Source organism: Salvelinus fontinalis, chromosome 20 (genome assembly GCF_029448725.1).
Source record: "Salvelinus fontinalis isolate EN_2023a chromosome 20, ASM2944872v1, whole genome shotgun sequence".
Classification (NCBI taxonomy): domain Eukaryota; kingdom Metazoa; phylum Chordata; class Actinopteri; order Salmoniformes; family Salmonidae; genus Salvelinus; species Salvelinus fontinalis.
The window spans coordinates 40,519,193-40,544,240 of record NC_074684.1 but is presented as its reverse complement, the minus strand read 5'-3'; the positions used below and the strand labels follow the sequence as shown (position 1 = coordinate 40,544,240).

Here is a 25,048-nt window from a genome sequence, read left to right as displayed (position 1 = left end):
TGGAGCGTTGGAAAGGAGCGTTCTAATGGAGCGTTGGAAAGCAGCGTTCTAATGGAGCGTTGGAAAGCAGCGTTCTAATGGAGCGTTGGAAAGCAGCGTTCTAATGGAGCGTTGGAAAGCAGCGTTCTAATGGAGCGTTGGAAAGCAGCGTTCTAATGGAGCGTTGGAAAGCAGCGTTCTAATGGAGCGTTGGAAAGCAGCGTTCTAATGGAGCGTTCTAATGGAGCGTTCTAATGGAGCGTTCTAATGGAGCGTTCTAATGGAGCGTTCTAATGGAGCGTTGGAAAGGAGCGTTCTAATGGAGCGTTGGAAAGCAGCGTTCTAATGGAGCGTTGGAACGGAGCGTTCTAATGGTGCGTTGGAAAGCAGCGTTCTAATGGTGCGTTGGAAAGCAGCGTTCTAATGGAGCGTTTGAAGGAACGTTCTAATGGAGCGTTGGAAAGGAGCGTTCTAATGGAGCGTTGGAAAGGAGCGTTCTAATGGAGCGTTGGAAAGGAGCGTTCTAATGGAGCGTTGGAAAGGAGCGTTCTAATGGAGCGTTGGAAAGCAGCGTTCTAATGGAGCGTTGGAAAGCAGCGTTCTAATGGAGCGTTCTAATGGAGCGTTCTAATGGAGCGTTCTAATGGAGCGTTGGAAAGGAGCGTTCTAATGGAGCGTTGGAAAGCAGCGTTCTAATGGAGCGTTGGAACGGAGCGTTCTAATGGTGCGTTGGAAAGCAGCGTTCTAATGGTGCGTTGGAAAGCAGCGTTCTAATGGAGCGTTTGAAGGAACGTTCTAATGGAGCGTTGGAAAGGAGCGTTCTAATGGAGCGTTGGAAAGGAGCGTTCTAATGGAGCGTTGGAAAGGAGCGTTCTAATGGAGCGTTGGAAAGCAGCGTTCTAATGGAGCGTTGGAAAGCAGCGTTCTAATGGAGCGTTGGAACGGAGCGTTCTAATGGAGCGTTGGAAAGGAGCGTTCTAATGGAGCGTTGGAAAGCAGCGTTCTAATGGAGCGTTGGAACGGAGCGTTCTAATGGAGCGTTGGAAAGGAACGTTCTAATGGAGCGTTCTAATGGAGCGTTGGAAAGGAACGTTCTAATGGAGCGTTGGAAAGGAGCGTTGGAACGGAGCGTTCTAATGGAGCGTTGGAACGGAGCGTTCTAATGGAGCGTTGGAAAGGAGCGTTCTAATGGAGCGTTGGAAAGCAGCGTTCTAATGTAGCGTTGGAAAGGAACGTTCTAATGGCGCGTTGGAAAGGAGCGTTCTAATGGAGCGTTGGAAAGGAGCGTTCTAATGGAGCGTTGGAAAGGAGCGTTCTAATGGAGCGTTGGAAAGGAGCGTTCTAATGGAGCGTTGGAAAGGAGCGTTCTAATGGAGCGTTGGAAAGGAGCGTTCTAATGGAGCGTTGGAAAGGAGCGTTCTAATGGAGCGTTGGAAAGGAGCGTTCTAATGGAGCGTTCTAATGGAGCGTTGGAAAGGAACGTTCTAATGGAGCGTTCTAATGGAGCGTTGGAAAGGAGCGTTCTAATGGAGCGTTGGAAAGGAATGTTCTAATGGAGCGTTCTAATGGAGCGTTGGAACGGAGCGTTCTAATGGAGCGTTGGAAAGGAACGTTCTAATGGAGCGTTCTAATGGAGCGTTGGAAAGGAACGTTCTAATGGAGCGTTGGAAAGGAGCGTTCTAATGGAGCGTTGGAAAGGAATGTTCTAATGGAGCGTTCTAAATGACTATTTCATTCAGATCATGAATGTTGCTAGAATAAGCTAGAATAAGCTAAGCTAATTATATGGTGTTTCCCAACTCTATGCTAGAATAAGCTAAGCTAATTTTTGGCGTTTACCCACTCTATGCTAGAATAAGCTAAGCTAATTATATGTTTTTTCCCAACTCTATGCTAGATTAAGCTAAACTAATTATATGGCGGTTACCCACTCTATGCTAGAATAAACTAAGGTAATTATTATTTTTTATTTTTTTATTTAACCTTTATTTAACCAGGAAGGGCTCATTGAGATTTAAAATCTCTTTTTCAAGAGCGTCCTGGCCAAGATAGGCAGCACCAAGTCATTACAAAAAATCAGACAGACAACATGAAAAACTACAAGTAATCTAGTAAAAACCATTCATGAATTCACAAGAGTATAACAATATCAAAAACAGCAAATTAAAAACATTATATGGCAGTTACCCACTCTATGCTAGAATAAGCTAAGCTAATTATATGGCGTTTCCCAACTCTATGCTAGAATAAGCTAAGCTAATTATATGGCGTTTCCCAACTCTATGCTAGAATAAGCTAAGCTAATTATATGGCGGTTACCCACTCTATGCTAGAATAAGCTAAGCTAATTATATGGCGTTTCCCCACTCTTTGAGTGCTAAAGCTAACTTCTCTCTCTTTGACCTGCAGAAACCAGCTCCTCCCAAACCTGTTGAGGTCAAGCCTAAGAAGGCTATCACCAAGGTAAAGCCATCGACCACACACATACACACACTGTCCAGGCATTGGAGCGTGTGTCCACAGATGCATGCTGTGTTTGTTTTAAAGTCTCATGTATCTTTGGTCCATTTGAATGTTCTCTAAGGTGTTCTCAGTCCTATGTTTTTATTGGTCGTCTTTGTCCTCTGTTGGGATTAGTCGACTCTGTTTCTGTGTTCTGATTGGCTGGCTGTCTCTCTTCTGTGTTCTGATTGGCTGGCTGTGTCTGTGCTGTGTTCTGATTTGGCTTTCTCTGCCCAAAGGACATGAAGGAAAAGAAAGGTGGCGCTAAGGTGAAGGAGGATGGCCCCTCCCATAACGGACAGGCTACGACTGAGGTACGCTAGGCCACGCCTCCAGAGGAGGAGTAGGGGACTGGTGGTGGGATTATAATCATCTAACATGTAGAAGGAGAGAAGGAGTAGGGGGGCTGGTGGTGGGATTATAATCATCTAACATGTAGAAGGAGAGAAGAGAAGGAGTAGGGGGCTGGTGGTGGGATTATAATCATCTAACATGTAGAAGGAGAGGAGGAGTAGGGGGCTGGTGGTGGGATTATTATCATCTAACATGTAGAAGGAGAGGAGGAGTAGGGGGCTGGTGGTGGGATTATAATCATCTAACATGTAGAAGGAGTAGGGGGCTGGTGGTGGGATTATAATCATCTAACATGTAGAAGGAGAGAAGGAGTAGGGGGGCTGGTGGTGGGATTATAATCATCCAACATGTAGAATGAGAGAAGGAGTAGGGGGGCTGGTGGTGGGATTATAATCATCTAACAGAGAGAAGGAGTAGGGGGCTGGTGGTGGGATTATAATCATCTAACAGAGAGAAGGAGTAGGGGGCTGGTGGTGGGATTATTATCATCTAACATAGAGAAGGAGAGAAGGAGTAGGGGGCTGGTGGTGGGATTATTATCATCTAACATGTAGAAGGAGAGGAGGAGTAGGGGGCTGGTGGTGGGATTATAATCATCTAACATGTAGAAGGATTAGGGGGCTGGTGGTGGGATTATAATCATCTAACATAGAGAAGGAGAGAAGGAGTAGGGGGCTGGTGGTGGGATTATAATAATCTAACATGTAGAAGGAGAGGAGGAGTAGGGGGCTGGTGGTGGGATTATAATCATCTAACATGTAGAAGGAGAGGAGAAGGAGTAGGGGGCTGGTGGTGGGATTATAATCATCTAACATGTAGAAGGAGAGGAGGAGTAGGGGGCTGGTGGTGGGATTATAATCATCTAACATGTAGAAGGAGAGGAGGAGTAGGGGGCTGGTGGTGGGATTATAATCATCTAACATGTAGAAGGAGTAGGGGGGCTGGTGGTGGGATTATAATCATCTAACATGTAGAAGGAGAGAAGAGAAGGAGTAGGGGGCTGGTGGTGGGATTATAATCATCTAACATGTAGAAGGAGAGGAGGAGTAGGGGGCTGGTGGTGGGATTATAATCATCTAACATGTAGAAGGAGAGAAGAGAAGGAGTAGGGGGGCTGGTGGTGGGATTATAATCATCTAACATGTAGAAGGAGAGGAGGAGTAGGGGGCTGGTGGTGGGATTATAATCATCTAACATGTAGAAGGAGAGAAGGAGTAGGGGGCTGGTGGTGGGATTATAATCATCTAACATGTAGAAGGAGAGGAGGAGTAGGGGGCTGGTGGTGGGATTATAATCATCTAACATGTAGAAGGAGAGGAGGAGTAGGGGGCTGGTGGTGGGATTATAATTATCTAACATGTAGAAGGAGAGAAGAGAAGGAGTAGGGGGCTGGTGGTGGGATTATAATCATCTAACATGTAGAAGGAGAGAAGGAGTAGGGGGCTGGTGGTGGGATTATAATCATCTAACATGTAGAAGGAGTAGGGGGCTAGTGGTGGGATTATAATCATCTAACATGTAGAAGGAGAGAAGGAGTAGGGGGCTGGTGGTGGGATTATAATCATCTAACATGTAGAAGGAGAGTAGAGAAGGAGTAGGGGGCTGGTGGTGGGATTATTATCATCTAACATGTAGAAGGAGAGAAGAGAAGGAGTAGGGGGCTGGTGGTGGGATTATAATCATCTAACATGTAGAAGGAGAGGAGTAGGGGGCTGGTGGTGGGATTATAATCATCTAACATGTAGAATGAGAGAAGAGAAGGAGTAGGGGGCTGGTGGTGGGATTATAATCATCTAACATGTAGAAGGAGAGAAGAGAAGGAGTAGGGGGCTGGTGGTGGGATTATAATCATCTAACATGTAGAAGGAGAGAAGGAGTATGGGGGCTGGTGGTGGGATTATAATCATCTAACATGTAGAAGGAGAGGAGGAGTAGGGGGCTGGTGGTGGGATTATAATCATCTAACATGTAGAAGGAGAGAAGGAGTAGGGGGGCTGGTGGTGGGATTATAATCATCTAACATGTAGAAGGAGAGAAGGAGTAGGGGGCTGGTGGTGGGATTATAATCATCTAACATGTAGAAGGAGAGAAGAGAAGGAGTAGGCGGCTGGTGGTGGGATTATAATAATCTAACATGTAGAAGGAGAGGAGGAGTAGGGGGCTGGTGGTGGGATTATAATCATCTAACATGTAGAAGGAGAGAAGGAGTAGGGGGCTGGTGGTGGGATTATAATCATCTAACATGTAGAAGGAGAGGAGGAGTAGGGGGCTGGTGGTGGGATTATAATCATCTAACATGTAGAAGGAGAGAAGGAGTAGGGGGGCTGGTGGTGGGATTATAATCATCTAACATGTAGAAGGAGTAGGTGGCTGGTGGTGGGATTATAATCATCTAACATGTAGAAGGAGAGGAGGAGTAGGGGGCTGGTGGTGGGATTATAATCATCTAACATGTAGAGGGAGAGAAGGAGTAGGGGGCTGGTGGTGGGATTATAATCATCTAACATGTAGAAGGAGAGAAGGAGTAGGGGGCTGGTGGTGGGATTATAATCATCTAACATGTAGAAGGAGAGGAGGAGTAGGGGGCTGGTGGTGGGATTTTAATCATCTAACATGTAGAAGGAGAGGAGGAGTAGGGGGCTGGTGGTGGGATTATAATCATCTAACATGTAGAAGGAGAGAAATAGTAGGGGGGCTGGTGGTGGGATTATTATCATCTAACATGTAGAAGGAGAGGAGGAGTAGGGGGCTGGTGGTGGGATTATAATCATCTAACATGTAGAAGGATTAGGGGGCTGGTGGTGGGATTATCATCTAACATGTAGAAGGAGAGAAGGAGTAGGGGGCTGGTGGTGGGATTATAATCATCTAACATGTAGAAGGAGAGAAGAAAAGGAGTAGGGGGCTGGTGGTGGGATTATTATCATCTAACATGTAGAAGGAGAGAAGAGAAGGAGTAGGGGGCTGGTGGTGGGATTATTATCATCTAACATGTAGAAGGAGAGAAGAGAAGGAGTAGGGGGCTGGTGGTGGGATTTTAATCATCTAACATGTAGAATGAGAGAAGAGAAGGAGTAGGGGGGCTGGTGGTGGGATTATAATCATCTAACATGTAGAAGAAGAGAAGGAGTAGGGGGCTGGTGGTGGGATTATAATCATCTAACATGTAGAAGGAGAGGAAGAGTAGGGGGCTGGTGGTGGGATTATAATTATCTAACATGTAGAAGGAGAGAAGAGAAGGAGTAGGGGGCTGGTGGTGGGATTATAATCATCTAACATGTAGAAGGAGAGAAGGAGTAGGGGGCTGGTGGTGGGATTATAATCATCTAACATGTAGAAGGAGTAGGGGGCTAGTGGTGGGATTATAATCATCTAACATGTAGAAGGAGAGAAGGAGTAGGGGGCTGGTGGTGGGATTATAATCATCTAACATGTAGAAGGAGAGTAGAGAAGGAGTAGGGGGCTGGTGGTGGGATTATTATCATCTAACATGTAGAAGGAGAGAAGAGAAGGAGTAGGGGGCTGGTGGTGGGATTATAATCATCTAACATGTAGAAGGAGAGGAGTAGGGGGCTGGTGGTGGGATTATAATCATCTAACATGTAGAATGAGAGAAAAGAAGGAGTAGGGGGCTGGTGGTGGGATTATAATCATCTAACATGTAGAAGGAGAGAAGAGAAGGAGTAGGGGGCTGGTGGTGGGATTATAATCATCTAACATGTAGAAGGAGAGAAGGAGTAGGGGGCTGGTGGTGGGATTATAATCATCTAACATGTAGAAGGAGAGGAGGAGTAGGGGGCTGGTGGTGGGATTATAATCATCTAACATGTAGAAGGAGAGAAGGAGTAGGGGGGCTGGTGGTGGGATTATAATCATCTAACATGTAGAAGGAGAGAAGGAGTAGGGGGCTGGTGGTGGGATTATAATCATCTAACATGTAGAAGGAGAGAAGAGAAGGAGTAGGCGGCTGGTGGTGGGATTATAATAATCTAACATGTAGAAGGAGAGGAGGAGTAGGGGGCTGGTGGTGGGATTATAATCATCTAACATGTAGAAGGAGAGAAGGAGTAGGGGGCTGGTGGTGGGATTATAATCATCTAACATGTAGAAGGATTAGGGGGCTGGTGGTGGGATTATCATCTAACATGTAGAAGGAGAGAAGGAGTATGGGGCTGGTGGTGGGATTATAATCATCTAACATGTAGAAGGAGAGAAGAAAAGGAGTAGGGGGCTGGTGGTGGGATTATTATCATCTAACATGTAGAAGGAGAGAAGAGAAGGAGTAGGGGGCTGGTGGTGGGATTATTATCATCTAACATGTAGAAGGAGAGAAGAGAAGGAGTAGGGGGCTGGTGGTGGGATTTTAATCATCTAACATGTAGAATGAGAGAAGAGAAGGAGTAGGGGGGCTGGTGGTGGGATTATAATCATCTAACATGTAGAAGAAGAGAAGGAGTAGGGGGCTGGTGGTGGGATTATAATCATCTAACATGTAGAAGGAGAGAAGGAGTAGGGGGCTGGTGGTGGGATTATAATCATCTAACATGTAGAAGGAGAGGAGGAGTAGGGGGCTGGTGGTGGGAATATAATCATCTAACATGTAGAAGGAGAGAAGGAGTAGGGGGGCTGGTGGTGGGATTATAATCATCTAACATGTAGAAGGAGTAGGTGGCTGGTGGTGGGATTATAATCATCTAACATGTAGAAGGAGAGGAGGAGTAGGGGGCTGGTGGTGGGATTATAATCATCTAACATGTAGAGGGAGAGAAGGAGTAGGGGGCTGGTGGTGGGATTATAATCATCTAACATGTAGAAGGAGAGAAGGAGTAGGGGGCTGGTGGTGGGATTATAATCATCTAACATGTAGAAGGAGAGGAGGAGTAGGGGGCTGGTGGTGGGATTTTAATCATCTAACATGTAGAAGGAGAGGAGGAGTAGGGGGCTGGTGGTGGGATTATAATCATCTAACATGTAGAAGGAGAGAAATAGTAGGGGGGCTGGTGGTGGGATTATTATCATCTAACATGTAGAAGGAGAGGAGGAGTAGGGGGCTGGTGGTGGGATTATAATCATCTAACATGTAGAAGGATTAGGGGGCTGGTGGTGGGATTATCATCTAACATGTAGAAGGAGAGAAGGAGTAGGGGGCTGGTGGTGGGATTATAATCATCTAACATGTAGAAGGAGAGAAGAAAAGGAGTAGGGGGCTGGTGGTGGGATTATTATCATCTAACATGTAGAAGGAGAGAAGAGAAGGAGTAGGGGGCTGGTGGTGGGATTATTATCATCTAACATGTAGAAGGAGAGAAGAGAAGGAGTAGGGGGCTGGTGGTGGGATTTTAATCATCTAACATGTAGAATGAGAGAAGAGAAGGAGTAGGGGGGCTGGTGGTGGGATTATAATCATCTAACATGTAGAAGAAGAGAAGGAGTAGGGGGCTGGTGGTGGGATTATAATCATCTAACATGTAGAAGGAGTAGGGGGTTGGTGGTGGGATTATAATCATCTAACATGTAGAAGGAGAGGAGGAGTAGGGGGCTGGTGGTGGGATTATAATCATCTAACATGTAGAAGGAGAGAAGGAGTAGGGGGGCTGGTGGTGGGATTATAATCATCTAACATGTAGAAGGAGTAGGTGGCTGGTGGTGGGATTATAATCATCTAACATGTAGAAGGAGAGGAGGAGTAGGGGGCTGGTGGTGGGATTATAATCATCTAACATGTAGAGGGAGAGAAGGAGTAGGGGGCTGGTGGTGGGATTATAATCATCTAACATGTAGAAGGAGAGAAGGAGTAGGGGGCTGGTGGTGGGATTATAATCATCTAACATGTAGAAGGAGAGAAGGAGTAGGGGGCTGGTGGTGGGATTATAATCATCTAACATGTAGAAGGAGAGGAGGAGTAGGGGGCTGGTGGTGGGATTATAATCATCTAACATGTAGAAGGAGAGGAGGAGTAGGGGGCTGGTGGTGGGATTATAATCATCTAACATGTAGAAGAAGAGAAGGAGTAGGGGGCTGGTGGTGGGATTATAATCATCTAACATGTAGAAGGAGAGAAGGAGTAGGGGGTTGGTGGTGGGATTATAATCATCTAACATGTAGAAGGAGAGGAGGAGTAGGGGGCTGGTGGTGGGATTATAATCATCTAACATGTAGAAGGAGAGAAGGAGTAGGGGGGCTGGTGGTGGGATTATAATCATCTAACATGTAGAAGGAGTAGGTGGCTGGTGGTGGGATTATAATCATCTAACATGTAGAAGGAGAGGAGGAGTAGGGGGCTGGTGGTGGGATTATAATCATCTAACATGTAGAGGGAGAGAAGGAGTAGGGGGCTGGTGGTGGGATTATAATCATCTAACATGTAGAAGGAGAGAAGGAGTAGGGGGCTGGTGGTGGGATTATAATCATCTAACATGTAGAAGGAGAGAAGGAGTAGGGGGCTGGTGGTGGGATTATAATCATCTAACATGTAGAAGGAGAGGAGGAGTAGGGGGCTGGTGGTGGGATTATAATCATCTAACATGTAGAAGGAGAGGAGGAGTAGGGGGCTGGTGGTGGGATTATAATCATCTAACATGTAGAAGGAGAGAAATAGTAGGGGGGCTGGTGGTGGGATTATAATCATCTAACATGTAGAAGGAGAGAAGGAGTAGGGGGCTGGTGGTGGGATTATAATCATCTAACATGTAGAAGGAGTAGGGGGCTGGTGGTGGGATTCTAATAATCTAACATGTAGAAGGAGAGAAGAGAAGGAGTAGGGGGCTGGTGGTGGGATTATAATCATCTAACATGTTGAAGGAGAGAAGGAGTAGGGGGCTGGTGGTGGGATTATAATCATCTAACATGTAGAAGGAGAGAAGAGAAGGAATAGGGGGCTGGTGGTGGGATTATAATCATCTAACATGTAGAAGGAGAGAAGAGAAGGAGTAGGGGGCTGGTGGTGGGATTATAATCATCTAACATGTAGAAGGAGAGGAGGAGTAGGGGGGCTGGTGGTGGGATTATAATCATCTAACATGTAGAAGGAGTAGGGGGCTAGTGGTGGGATTATAATCATCTAACATGTAGAAGGAGAGAAGGAGTAGGGGGCTGGTGGTGGGATTATAATCATCTAACATGTAGAAGGAGTAGGGGGGCTGGTGGTGGGATTATAATCATCTAACATGTAGAATGAGAGAAGGAGTAGGGGGCTGGTGGTGGGATTATAATCATCTAACATGTAGAAGGAGAGAAGAGAAGGAGTAGGGGGCTGGTGGTGGGATTATAATCATCTAACATGTAGAAGGAGAGGAGGAGTAGGGGGCTGGTGGTGGGATTATAATCATCTAACATAGAGAAGGAGAAGGGGGCTGGTGGTGGGATTATAATCATCTAACATGTAGAAGGAGTAGGGGGCTGGTGGTGGGATTATCATCTAACATGTAGAAGGAGAGAAGGAGTAGGGGGCTGGTGGTGGGATTATAATCATCTAACATGTAGAAGGAGTAGGGGGGCTGGTGGTGGGATTATAATCATCCAACATGTAGAATGAGAGGAGTAGGGGGCTGGTGGTGGGATTATAATCATCTAACATGTAGAAGGAGAGAAGAGAAGGAGTAGGGGGCTGGTGGTGGGATTATAATCATCTAACATGTAGAAGGAGAGGAGGAGTAGGGGGCTGGTGGTGGGATTATTATCATCTAACATGTAGGAGAGAAGAGAAGGAGTAGGGGGCTGGTGGTGGGATTATAATCATCTAACATGTAGAATGAGAGAAGAGAAGGAGTAGGGGGCTGGTGGTGGGATTATAATCATCTAACATGTAGAAGGAGAGAAGAGAAGGAGTAGGGGGCTGGTGGTGGGATTATAATCATCTAACATGTAGAAGGAGAGAAGGAGTAGGGGGCTGGTGGTGGGATTATAATCATCTAACATGTAGAAGGAGAGGAGGAGTAGGGGGCTGGTGGTGGGATTATAATCATCTAACATGTAGAAGGAGAGAAGGAGTAGGGGGCTGGTGGTGGGATTATAATCATCTAACATGTAGAAGGAGAGGAGGAGTAGGGGGCTGGTGGTGGGATTATAATCATCTAACATGTAGAAGGAGAGAAGGAGTAGGGGGGCTGGTGGTGGGATTATAATCATCTAACATGTAAAAGGAGAGAAGGAGTAGGGGGCTGGTGGTGGGATTATAATCATCTAACATGTAGAAGGAGAGAAGAGAAGGAGTAGGCGGCTGGTGGTGGGATTATAATAATCTAACATGTAGAAGGAGAGGAGGAGTAGGGGGCTGGTGGTGGGATTATAATCATCTAACATGTAGAAGGAGTAGGGGGCTGGTGGTGGGATTATCATCTAACATGTAGAAGGAGAGAAGGAGTAGGGGGCTGGTGGTGGGATTATAATCATCTAACATGTAGAAGGAGAGAAGAAAAGGAGTAGGGGGCTGGTGGTGGGATTATTATCATCTAACATGTAGAAGGAGAGAAGAGAAGGAGTAGGGGGCTGGTGGTGGGATTATTATCATCTAACATGTAGAAGGAGAGACGAGAAGGAGTAGGGGGCTGGTGGTGGGATTTTAATCATCTAACATGTAGAAGAAGAGGAGTAGGGGGCTGGTGGTGGGATTATAATCATCTAACATGTAGAAGGAGAGAAGGAGTAGGGGGCTGGTGGTGGGATTATAATCATCTAACATGTAGAAGGAGAGGAGGAGTAGGGGGCTGGTGGTGGGATTATAATCATCTAACATGTAGGGGGCTGGTGGTGGGATTATAATCATCTAACATGTAGAAGGAGAGGAGGAGTAGGGGGCTGGTGGTGGGATTATAATCATCTAACATGTAGAAGGAGAGGAGGAGTAGGGGGCTGGTGGTGGGATTATAATCATTTAACATGTAGAAGGAGAGGAGGAGTAGGGGGCTGGTGGTGGGATTATAATCATCTAACATGTAGAAGGAGAGAAATAGTAGGGGGGCTGGTGGTGGGATTATTATCATCTAACATGTAGAAGGAGAGAAGGAGTAGGGGGCTGGTGGTGGGATTATAATCATCTAACATGTAGAAGGAGTAGGGGGGCTGGTGGTGGGATTATAATCATCTAACATGTAGAAGGAGAGAAGAGAAGGAGTAGGGGGCTGGTGGTGGGATTATAATAATCTAACATGTAGAAGGAGAGAAGGAGTAGGGGGCTGGTGGTGGGATTATAATCATCTAACATGTAGAATGAGAGAAGAGAAGGAGTAGGGGGCTGGTGGTGGGATTATAATCATCTAACATGTAGAAGGAGAGAAGAGAAGGAGTAGGGGGCTGGTGGTGGGATTATAATCATCTAACATGTAGAAGGAGAGAAGGAGTAGGGGGCTGGTGGTGGGATTATAATCATCTAACATGTAGAAGGAGAGGAGGAGTAGGGGGCTGGTGGTGGGATTATAATCATCTAACATGTAGAAGGAGTAGGGGGCTGGTGGTGGGATTATCATCTAACATGTAGAAGGAGAGAAGGAGTAGGGGGCTGGTGGTGGGATTATAATCATCTAACATGTAGAAGAAGAGAAGAAAAGGAGTAGGGGGCTGGTGGTGGGATTATTATCATCTAACATGTAGAAGGAGAGAAGAGAAGGAGTAGGGGGCTGGTGGTGGGATTTTAATCATCTAACATGTAGAAGAAGAGGAGTAGGGGGCTGGTGGTTGGATTATAATCATCTAACATGTAGAAGGAGAGAAGGAGTAGGGGGCTGGTGGTGGGATTATAATCATCTAACATGTAGAAGGAGAGGAGGAGTAGGGGGCTGGTGGTGGGATTATAATCATCTAACATGTAGAAGGAGAGAAGGAGTAGGGGGCTGGTGGTGGGATTATCATCATCTAACATGTAGAAGGAGAGAAGGAGTAGGGGGCTGGTGGTGGGATTATAATCATCTAACATGTAGAAGGAGAGGAGGAGTAGGGGGCTGGTGGTGGGATTATAATCATCTAACATGTAGAAGGAGAGGAGGAGTAGGGGGCTGGTGGTGGGATTATAATCATCTAACATGTAGAAGGAGAGAAATAGTAGGGGGGCTGGTGGTGGGATTATAATCATCTAACATGTAGAAGGAGAGAAGGAGTAGGGGGCTGGTGGTGGGATTATAATCATCTAACATGTAGAAGGAGTAGGGGGCTGGTGGTGGGATTCTAATAATCTAACATGTAGAAGGAGAGAAGAGAAGGAGTAGGGGGCTGGTGGTGGGATTATAATCATCTAACATGTTGAAGGAGAGAAGGAGTAGGGGGCTGGTGGTGGGATTATAATCATCTAACATGTAGAAGGAGAGAAGAGAAGGAATAGGGGGCTGGTGGTGGGATTATAATCATCTAACATGTAGAAGGAGAGAAGAGAAGGAGTAGGGGGCTGGTGGTGGGATTATAATAATCTAACATGTAGAAGGAGTAGGGGGCTGGTGGTGGGATTATAATCATCTAACATGTAGAAGGAGAGGAGGAGTAGGGGGGCTGGTTGTGGGATTATAATCATCTAACATGTAGAAGGAGTAGGGGGCTAGTGGTGGGATTATAATCATCTAACATGTAGAAGGAGAGAAGGAGTAGGGGGCTGGTGGTGGGATTATAATCATCTAACATGTAGAAGGAGTAGGGGGGCTGGTGGTGGGATTATAATCATCTAACATGTAGAATGAGAGAAGGAGTAGGGGGCTGGTGGTGGGATTATAATCATCTAACCTGTAGAAGGAGAGAAGAGAAGGAGTAGGGGGCTGGTGGTGGGATTATAATCATCTAACATGTAGAAGGAGAGGAGGAGTAGGGGGCTGGTGGTGGGATTATAATCATCTAACATAGAGAAGGAGAAGGGGGCTGGTGGTGGGATTATAATCATCTAACATGTAGAAGGAGTAGGGGGCTGGTGGTGGGATTATCATCTAACATGTAGAAGGAGAGAAGGAGTAGGGGGCTGGTGGTGGGATTATAATCATCTAACATGTAGAAGGAGTAGGGGGGCTGGTGGTGGGATTATAATCATCCAACATGTAGAATGAGAGGAGTAGGGGGCTGGTGGTGGGATTATAATCATCTAACATGTAGAAGGAGAGAAGAGAAGGAGTAGGGGGCTGGTGGTGGGATTATAATCATCTAACATGTAGAAGGAGAGGAGGAGTAGGGGGCTGGTGGTGGGATTATTATCATCTAACATGTAGGAGAGAAGAGAAGGAGTAGGGGGCTGGTGGTGGGATTATAATCATCTAACATGTAGAATGAGAGAAGAGAAGGAGTAGGGGGCTGGTGGTGGGATTATAATCATCTAACATGTAGAAGGAGAGAAGAGAAGGAGTAGGGGGCTGGTGGTGGGATTATAATCATCTAACATGTAGAAGGAGAGAAGGAGTAGGGGGCTGGTGGTGGGATTATAATCATCTAACATGTAGAAGGAGAGGAGGAGTAGGGGGCTGGTGGTGGGATTATAATCATCTAACATGTAGAAGGAGAGAAGGAGTAGGGGGGCTGGTGGTGGGATTATAATCATCTAACATGTAGAAGGAGAGAAGGAGTAGGGGGCTGGTGGTGGGATTATAATCATCTAACATGTAGAAGGAGAGAAGAGAAGGAGTAGGCGGCTGGTGGTGGGATTATAATAATCTAACATGTAGAAGGAGAGGAGGAGTAGGGGGCTGGTGGTGGGATTATAATCATCTAACATGTAGAAGGAGTAGGGGGCTGGTGGTGGGATTATCATCTAACATGTAGAAGGAGAGAAGGAGTAGGGGGCTGGTGGTGGGATTATAATCATCTAACATGTAGAAGGAGAGGAGGAGTAGGGGGCTGGTGGTGGGATTATAATCATCTAACATGTAGAAGGAGAGGAGGAGTAGGGGGCTGGTGGTGGGATTATAATCATCTAACATGTAGAAGGAGAGAAATAGTAGGGGGGCTGGTGGTGGGATTATTATCATCTAACATGTAGAAGGAGAGAAGGAGTAGGGGGCTGGTGGTGGGATTATAATCATCTAACATGTAGAAGGAGTAGGGGGGCTGGTGGTGGGATTATAATCATCTAACATGTAGAAGGAGAGAAGAGAAGGAGTAGGGGGCTGGTGGTGGGATTATAATAATCTAACATGTAGAAGGAGAGAAGGAGTAGGGGGCTGGTGGTGGGATTATAATCATCTAACATGTAGAATGAGAGAAGAGAAGGAGTAGGGGGCTGGTGGTGGGATTATAATCATCTAACATGTAGAAGGAGAGAAGAGAAGGAGTAGGGGGCTGGTGGTGGGATTATAATCATCTAACATGTAGAAGGAGAGAAGGAGTAGGGGGCTGGTGGTGGGATTATAATCATCTAACATGTAGAAGGAGAGGAGGAGTAGGGGGCTGGTGGTGGGATTATAATCATCTAACATGTAGAAGGAGTAGGGGGCTGGTGGTGGGATTATCATCTAACATGTAGAAGGAGAGAAGGAGTAGGGGGCTGGTGGTGGGATTATAATCATCTAACATGTAGAAGAAGAGAAGAAAAGGAGTAGGGGGCTGGTGGTGGGATTATTATCATCTAACATGTAGAAGGAGAGAAGAGAAGGAGTAGGGGGCTGGTGGTGGGATTATTATCATCTAACATGTAGAAGGAGAGAAGAGAAGGAGTAGGGGGCTGGTGGTGGGATTTTAATCATCTAACATGTAGAAGAAGAGGAGTAGGGGGCTGGTGGTTGGATTATAATCATCTAACATGTAGAAGGAGAGAAGGAGTAGGGGGCTGGTGGTGGGATTATAATCATCTAACATGTAGAAGGAGAGGAGGAGTAGGGGGGCTGGTGGTGGGATTATAATCATCTAACATGTAGAAGGAGAGAAGGAGTAGGGGGCTGGTGGTGGGATTATAATCATCTAACATGTAGAAGGAGAGAAGGAGTAGGGGGGCTGGTGGTGGGATTATAATCATCTAACATGTAGAAGGAGTAGGGGGCTGGTGGTGGGATTATAATCATCTAACATGTAGAAGGAGAGGAGGAGTAGGGGGCTGGTGGTGGGATTATAATCATCTAACATGTAGAGGGAGAGAAGGAGTAGGGGGCTGGTGGTGGGATTATAATCATCTAACATGTAGAAGGAGAGGAGGAGTAGGGGGGCTGGTGGTGGGATTATAATCATCTAACATGTAGAAGGAGAGAAGGAGTAGGGGGCTGGTGGTGGGATTATAATCATCTAACATGTAGAAGGAGAGGAGGAGTAGGGGGCTGGTGGTGGGATTATAATCATCTAACATGTAGAAGGAGTAGGGGGCTGGTGGTGGGATTATAATCATCTAACATGTAGAAGGAGAGGAGGAGTAGGGGGGCTGGTGGTGGGATTATAATCATCTAACATGTAGGGAGCTGGTGGTGGGATTATAATCATCTAACATGTAGAAGGAGAGAAGAGAAGGAGTAGGGGGCTGGTGGTGGGATTATAATCATCTAACATGTAGAAGGAGAGAAGGAGTAGGGGGCTGGTGGTGGGATTATTATCATCTAACATGTAGAAGGAGAGGAGGAGTAGGGGGGCTGGTGGTGGGATTATAATCATCTAACATGTAGAAGGAGAGAAGGAGTAGGGGGCTGGTGGTGGGATTATAATCATCTAACATGTAGAAGGAGAGAAGGAGTAGGGGGCTGGTGGTGGGATTATAATCATCTAACATGTAGAAGGAGAGGAGGAGTAGGGGGCTGGTGGTGGGATTATAATCATCTAACATGTAGAAGGAGAGGAGGAGTAGGGGGCTGGTGGTGGGATTATAATCATCTAACATGTAGAAGGAGAGAAGGAGTAGGGGGGCTGGTGGTGGGATTATAATAATCTAACATGTAGAAGGAGAGAAGAGAAGGAGTAGGGGGCTGGTGGTGGGATTATAATCATCTAACATGTAGAAGGAGAGGAGGAGTAGGGGGCTGGTGGTGGGATTATAATCATCTAACATGTAGAAGGAGAGAAGGAGTAGGGGGCTGGTGGTGGGATTATAATCATCTAACATGTAGAAGGAGTAGGGGGCTGGTGGTGGGATTATCATCTAACATGTAGAAGGAGAGGAGGAGTAGGGGGGCTGGTGGTGGGATTATTATCATCTAACATGGAGAAGGAGAGAAGAGAAGGAGTAGGGGGCCTGGTGGTGGGATTATAATCATCTAACATGTAGAGGGAGAGAAGAAAAGGAGTAGGGGGCTGGTGGTGGGATTATTATCATCTAACATGTAGAAGGAGAGAAGAGAAGGAGTAGGGGGCTGGTGGTGGGATTATTATCATCTAACATGTAGAAGGAGAGGAGGAGTAGGGGGCTGGTGGTGGGATTATTATCATCTAACATGTAGAAGGAGAGAAGAGAAGGAGTAGGGGGCTGGTGGTGGGATTTTAATCATCTAACATGTAGAATGAGAGAAGAGAAGGAGTAGGGGGCTGGTGGTGGGATTATAATCATCTAACATGTAGAAGGAGAGAAGAGAAGGAGTAGGGGGCTGGTGGTGGGATTATAATCATCTAACATGTAGAAGGAGAGGAGGAGTAGGGGGCTGGTGGTGGGATTATAATCATCTAACACGTAGAAGGAGTAGGGGGATGGTGGTGGGATTATAATCATCTAACATGTAGAGGGAGAGAAGAGAAGGAGTAGGGGGCTGGTGGTGGGATTATAATCATCTAACATGTAGGAGGAGTAGGGGGGCTGGTGGTGGGATTATTATCATCTAACATGTAGAAGGAGTAGGGGGCTGGTGGTGGGATTATAATAATCTAACATGTAGAAGGAGAGAAGGAGTAGGGGGCTGGTGGTGGGATTATAATCATCTAACATGTAGAAGGAGAGGAGGAGTAGGGGGGCTGGTGGTGGGATTATAATCATCTAACATGTAGAAGGAGTAGGGGGCTAGTGGTGGGATTATAATCATCTAACATGTTGAAGGAGAGAAGGAGTAGGGGGCTGGTGGTGGGATTATAATCATCTAACATGTAGAAGGAGAGAAGGAGTAGGGGGCTGGTGGTGGGATTATAATCATCTAACATGTAGAAGGAGTAGGGGGGCTGGTGGTGGGATTATAATCATCTAACATGTAGAAGGAGAGAAGAGAAGGAGTAGGGGGTTGGTGGTGGGATTATAGTCATCTAACATGTAGGGGGCTGGTGGTGGGATTATAATAATCTAACATGTAGAAGGAGAGAAGAGAAGGAGTAGGGGGTTGGTGGTGGGATTATAGTCATCTAACATGTAGGGGGCTGGTGGTGGGATTATAATAATCTAACATGTAGAAGGAGAGAAGAGAAGGAGTAGGGGGCTGGTGGTGGGATTATAATCATCTAACATGTTGAAGGAGAGAAGGAGTAGGGGGCTGGTGGTGGGATTATAATCATCTAACATGTAGAAGGAGAGAAGGAGTAGGGGGCTGGTGGTGGGATTATAATCATCTAACATGTAGAAGGAGTAGGGGGGCTGGTGGTGGGATTATAATCATCTAACATGTAGAAGGAGAGAAGAGAAGGAGTAGGGGGTTGGTGGTGGGATTATAGTCATCTAACATGTAGGGGGCTGGTGGTGGGATTATAATAATCTAACATGTAGAAGGAGAGAAGAGAAGGAGTAGGGGGCTGGTGGTGGGATTATAATCATCTAACATGTTGAAGGAGAGAAGGAGTAGGGGGCTGGTGGTGGGATTATAATCATCTAACATGTAGAAGAAGAGAAGGAGTAGGGGGCTGGTGGTGGGATTATAATCATCTAACATGTAGAAGGAGAGAAGAGAAGGAGTAGGGGGCTGGTGGTGGGATTATAATAATCTAACATGTAGAAGGAGAGAAGGAGTAGGGGGCTGGTGGTGGGATTATAATCATCTAACATGTAGAAGGAGAGGAGGAGTAGGGGGGCTGGTGGTGGGATTATAATCATCTAACATGTAGAAGGAGTAGGGGGCTAGTGGTGGGATTATAATCATCTAACATGTAGAAGGAGAGGAGGAGTAGGGGGGCTGGTGGTGGGATTATAATCATCTAACATGTAGGGAGCTGGTGGTGGGATTATAATCATCTAACATGTAGAAGGAGAGAAGAGAAGGAGTAGGGGGCTGGTGGTGGGATTATAATAATCTAACATGTAGAAGGAGAGAAGGAGTAGGGGGCTGGTGGTGGGATTATTATCATCTAACATGTAGAAGGAGAGGAGGAGTAGGGGGGCTGGTGGTGAGATTATAATCATCTAACATGTAGAAGGAGTAGGGGGGCTGGTGGTGGGATTATAATCATCTAACATGTAGAAGGAGAGAAGGAGTAGGGGGCTGGTGGTGGGATTATAATCATCTAACATGTAGAAGGAGAGAAGGAGTAGGGGGCTGGTGGTGGGATTATAATCATCTAACATGTAGAAGGAGAGGAGGAGTAGGGGGCTGGTGGTGGGATTATTATCATCTAACATGTAGAAGGAGAGGAGGAGTAGGGGGCTGGTGGTGGGATTATAATCATCTAACATGTAGAAGGAGAGAAGGAGTAGGGGGGCTGGTGGTGGGATTATAATAATCTAACATGTAGAAGGAGAGAAGAGAAGGAGTAGGGGGCTGGTGGTGGGATTATAATCATCTAACATGTAGAAGGAGAGGAGGAGTAGGGGGCTGGTGGTGGGATTATAATCATCTAACATGTAGAAGGAGAGAAGGAGTAGGGGGCTGGTGGTGGGATTATAATCATCTAACATGTAGAAGGAGTAGGGGGCTGGTGGTGGGATTATCATCTAACATGTAGAAGGAGAGGAGGAGTAGGGGGGCTGGTGGTGGGATTATTATCATCTAACATGGAGAAGGAGAGAAGAGAAGGAGTAGGGGGCCTGGTGGTGGGATTATAATCATCTAACATGTAGAGGGAGAGAAGAAAAGGAGTAGGGGGCTGGTGGTGGGATTATTATCATCTAACATGTAGAAGGAGAGAAGAGAAGGAGTAGGGGGCTGGTGGTGGGATTATTATCATCTAACATGTAGAAGGAGAGGAGGAGTAGGGGGCTGGTGGTGGGATTATTATCATCTAACATGTAGAAGGAGAGAAGAGAAGGAGTAGGGGGCTGGTGGTGGGATTTTAATCATCTAACATGTAGAATGAGAGAAGAGAAGGAGTAGGGGGCTGGTGGTGGGATTATAATCATCTAACATGTAGAAGGAGAGAAGAGAAGGAGTAGGGGGCTGGTGGTGGGATTATAATCATCTAACATGTAGAAGGAGAGGAGGAGTAGGGGGCTGGTGGTGGGATTATAATCATCTAACACGTAGAAGGAGTAGGGGGATGGTGGTGGGATTATAATCATCTAACATGTAGAGGGAGAGAAGAGAAGGAGTAGGGGGCTGGTGGTGGGATTATAATCATCTAACATGTAGGAGGAGTAGGGGGGCTGGTGGTGGGATTATTATCATCTAACATGTAGAAGGAGTAGGGGGCTGGTGGTGGGATTATAATCATCTAACATGTAGAAGGAGAGGAGGAGTAGGGGGCTGGTGGTGGGATTATAATCATCTAACATGTAGAAGGAGAGGAGGAGTAGGGGGGCTGGTGGTGGGATTATAATAATCTAACATGTAGAAGGAGTAGGGGGCTGGTGGTGAGATTATTATCATCTAACATGTAGAAGGAGAGGAGGAGTAGGGGGCTAGTGGTGGGATTATAATCATCTAACATGTAGAAGGAGAGAAGAGAAGGAGTAGGGGGCTGGTGGTGGGATTATAATCATCTAACATGTAGAAGGAGAGAAGGAGTAGGGGGCTGGTGGTGGGATTATAATCATCTAACATGTAGAGGGAGAGAAGAGAAGGAGTAGGGGGCTGGTGGTGGGATTATAATCATCTAACATGTAGAAGGAGAGAAGGAGTAGGGGGCTGGTGGTGGGATTATAATCATCTAACATGTAGAGGGAGAGAAGAGAAGGAGTAGGGGGCTGGTGGTGGGATTATAATCATCTAACATGTAGAAGGAGAGAAGGAGTAGGGGGCTGGTGGTGGGATTATAATCATCTAACATGTAGAAGGAGAGAAGGAGTAGGGGGCTGGTGGTGGGATTATAATCATCTAACATGTAGAAGGAGAGAAGGAGTAGGGGGCTGGTGGTGGGATTATAATCATCTAACATGTAGAAGGAGAGGAGGAGTAGGGGGCTGGTGGTGGGATTATTATCATCTAACATGTAGAAGGAGAGGAGGAGTAGGGGGCTGGTGGTGGGATTATAATCATCTAACATGTAGAAGGAGAGAAGGAGTAGGGGGGCTGGTGGTGGGATTATAATAATCTAACATGTAGAAGGAGAGAAGAGAAGGAGTAGGGGGCTGGTGGTGGGATTATAATCATCTAACATGTAGAAGGAGAGGAGGAGTAGGGGGCTGGTGGTGGGATTATAATCATCTAACATGTAGAAGGAGAGAAGGAGTAGGGGGCTGGTGGTGGGATTATAATCATCTAACATGTAGAAGGAGTAGGGGGCTGGTGGTGGGATTATCATCTAACATGTAGAAGGAGAGGAGGAGTAGGGGGGCTGGTGGTGGGATTATTATCATCTAACATGGAGAAGGAGAGAAGAGAAGGAGTAGGGGGCCTGGTGGTGGGATTATAATCATCTAACATGTAGAGGGAGAGAAGAAAAGGAGTAGGGGGCTGGTGGTGGGATTATTATCATCTAACATGTAGAAGGAGAGAAGAGAAGGAGTAGGGGGCTGGTGGTGGGATTATTATCATCTAACATGTAGAAGGAGAGGAGGAGTAGGGGGCTGGTGGTGGGATTATTATCATCTAACATGTAGAAGGAGAGAAGAGAAGGAGTAGGGGGCTGGTGGTGGGATTTTAATCATCTAACATGTAGAATGAGAGAAGAGAAGGAGTAGGGGGCTGGTGGTGGGATTATAATCATCTAACATGTAGAAGGAGAAAAGAGAAGGAGTAGGGGGCTGGTGGTGGGATTATAATCATCTAACACGTAGAAGGAGTAGGGGGATGGTGGTGGGATTATAATCATCTAACATGTAGAGGGAGAGAAGAGAAGGAGTAGGGGGCTGGTGGTGGGATTATAATCATCTAACATGTAGGAGGAGTAGGGGGGCTGGTGGTGGGATTATTATCATCTAACATGTAGAAGGAGTAGGGGGCTGGTGGTGGGATTATAATCATCTAACATGTAGAAGGAGAGGAGGAGTAGGGGGCTGGTGGTGGGATTATAATCATCTAACATGTAGAAGGAGAGGAGGAGTAGGGGGGCTGGTGGTGGGATTATAATAATCTAACATGTAGAAGGAGTAGGGGGCTGGTGGTGAGATTATTATCATCTAACATGTAGAAGGAGAGGAGGAGTAGGGGGCTGGTGGTGGGATTATAATCATCTAACATGTAGAAGGAGAGGAGGAGTAGGGGGCTGGTGGTGGGATTATAATCATCTAACATGTAGAAGGAGAGGAGGAGTAGGGGGCTGGTGGTGGGATTATAATCATCTAACATGTAGAAGGAGAGAAGAGAAGGAGTAGGGGGCTGGTGGTGGAATTATAATCATCCAACATGTAGAAGGAGAGGAGGAGTAGGGGGGCTGGTGGTGGGATTATAATCATCTAACATGTAGAAGGAGAAAAGAGAAGGAGTAGGGGGCTGGTGGTGGGATTATAATCATCTAACATGTAGAGGGAGAGAAGAGAAGGAGTAGGGGGCTGGTGGTGGGATTATAATCATCTAACATGTAGAAGGAGAGAAGGAGTAGGGGGCTGGTGGTGGGATTATAATCATCTAACATGTAGAAGGAGAGGAGGAGTAGGGGGCTGGTGGTGGGATTATAATCATCTAACATGTAGAAGGAGAGGAGGAGTAGGGGGGCTGGTGGTGGGATTATAATCATCTAACATGTAGAAGGAGTAGGGGGCTGGTGGTGGGATTATTATCATCTAACATGTAGAAGGAGAGGAGGAGTAGGGGGCTGGTGGTGGGATTATTATCATCTAACATGGAGAAGGAGAGAAGAGAAGGAGTGTGGGGCCTGGTGGTGGGATTATAATCATCTAACATGTAGAAGGAGAGAATAGAAGGAGTAGGGGGCTGGTGGTGGGATTATAATCATCTAACATGTAGAAGGAGAGGAGGAGTAGGGGGCTGGTGGTGGGATTATAATCATCCAACATGTAGAAGGAGAGAAGGAGTAGGGGGCTGGTGGTGGGATTATAATCATCTAACATGTAGAAGGAGAGAAGAGAAGGAGTAGGGGGCTGGTGGTGGGATTATAATCATCTAACATGTAGAAGGAGAGAAGGAGTAGGGGGCTGGTGGTGGGATTATAATCATCTAACATGTAGAAGGAGAGGAGGAGTAGGGGGCTGGTGGTGGGATTATAATCATCTAACATGTAGAAGGAGAGGAGAAGGAGTAGGGGGCTGGTGGTGGGATTATAATCATCTAACATGTAGAAGGAGAGAAGGAGTAGGGGGCTGGTGGTGGGATTATAATCATCTAACATGTATTCCTTCAATGTTCTCCCTGTCTCACTATCTGCCTCACACACACACACACACACACACACAGATCTGTGTGTCTCGCTCCAGTGTCAGTGTGACCTACTACAGAAGTCTTGCTCCCTACTCCATGTCTGTCAGAGGCCAGAGTGAGACAGTCAGAGTCAACGGTATGACAGATAGATGGCGTGCTGTGGGATCTAGTGTGATTTAACCAGAGTGTTGTCTCTCAAATGGAACCCTATTCCCTCAGGGATTCTTGAAAGACGAGACAATCTCCACTTTTTTTCTCTCACAAATAACACCCGCCCGCTTAACCCCGGAAGACAGCTGCACAAATGTGTCGGAGGACACACCATTCAACTGACGACCGAAATCAGCCTGCAGGCACCCGGCCCACCACAAGGAGTCGCTAGAGCGCGATGAGCCAAGTAAAGCCACTCCCTCACTTATCCCGGTACGACGCTGGGCCGATCGTGCGCCGCCCTATGGGACTCCCGGTCACGGCCGGTTGTGACACAGCCTGGGATTGAACCCGGGTCTGTAGTCCAAGACCATGACATTAGATTATTCAATATAATACAAATCTTTTATTGCGCTATATAATACCCTGACGGTTAATTTCATTAGCAGTTTGCATGTTTTTCTAGGCTCAGAACATAAACCCCTTCGCTCAGCAAATACTTCAATAGAACAGTGATTTAAATCGTTTTTTTTCTGTCAATGTTATTTTAAAAAACTATCTTGACAGGGTTAGTCATCGGTGACTGAGTTGGACACTAAGAAAGCTTTGTTGTAGAGAGTTTAACACAAAATCCGGGGAGGGGCCAGCTGAGTATAAGACTGTATCATCTGCATATAAATGGATGAGAGAGCTTCCTACTGCCTGAGCTATGTTGTTGATGTAAATTGATAAGAGCGTGGGGCCTAGGATTGAGCCTTGGAGTACTCCCTTGGTGACAGGCAGTGGCTGAGGCAGCAGATTTTCTGACTTTATACACTGCACTCAGAGGTAGTTAGCAAAGTTGACAAGCCTCTGACGACGTTAACAACAGGTACTTAAAACAGACATATTTTTGCTTCTAAAAAAATCTAAGTTAAATACAAACATTTTGTAAAATATTGAATATTATTTATTTGCAAATCCCCAATAAAAACGTAACCGTTCTCAGACCTTTCAGCACTCTGACGGAGTTTTTTATTTTTTTAACAGAGTTGACAAATTCCATATTTTTCTGCTTTATTAAATAGGTATACTTAGTATGGATTTAGTTTTGTCTCAGTTGTATATGACTCAAAAACCTGATTTAAAAATGAACATATTTGAACCATAACTAAATCTATAAGGGAAATGGAATTGACAGGTTCAGGTTGTATAGTGTTTCCATCTCTGAAAGTAGAGGACTTTCAGGACCATGTGCTGCCTTGTTGCGCTATGTGTTGGCCAATCACAGTTTAGAGAGAAATATTATGTAAAGTCTAATATGGCAATAAACTACATGAGACACTTTTTAGAATTTGAAACACTTTTTGGGGGGGGGAGTTTGAAATTGTGATTCTTCGCTCTGGACAAGGGCATTTCCTATCACAGAGCTGACAAATAAATGAATAATATTGAGAATATTTCTTGAAAAATGCCTTATTAAATTACATTTTTAATCTCAAATAATGAAACAATCAATTTTATTTTTTTATTTAATATTTTATGTTATCAGGGAGTCATACTGAGACCAATGTCTCTTTTTACAGAGGAGCCCTGAACTACATAAATTA

At 45.9% G+C, this 25,048-nt stretch overlaps 1 protein-coding gene across 1 annotated transcript in view; it reads left to right on the top strand.

Moving 5' to 3' along the window:
• Positions 1 to 25,048, top strand: part of LOC129817828 (high mobility group nucleosome-binding domain-containing protein 3-like) — a 53,448-nt gene that overhangs the window by 23,471 nt on the left and 4,929 nt on the right. The window contains exons 4-5 of the mRNA XM_055873403.1: positions 2,389 to 2,442; positions 2,721 to 2,795. Of these exons, the coding sequence (XP_055729378.1) occupies positions 2,389 to 2,442; positions 2,721 to 2,795 (129 nt within the window). The remainder of the gene's footprint in view (positions 1 to 2,388; positions 2,443 to 2,720; positions 2,796 to 25,048) is intronic.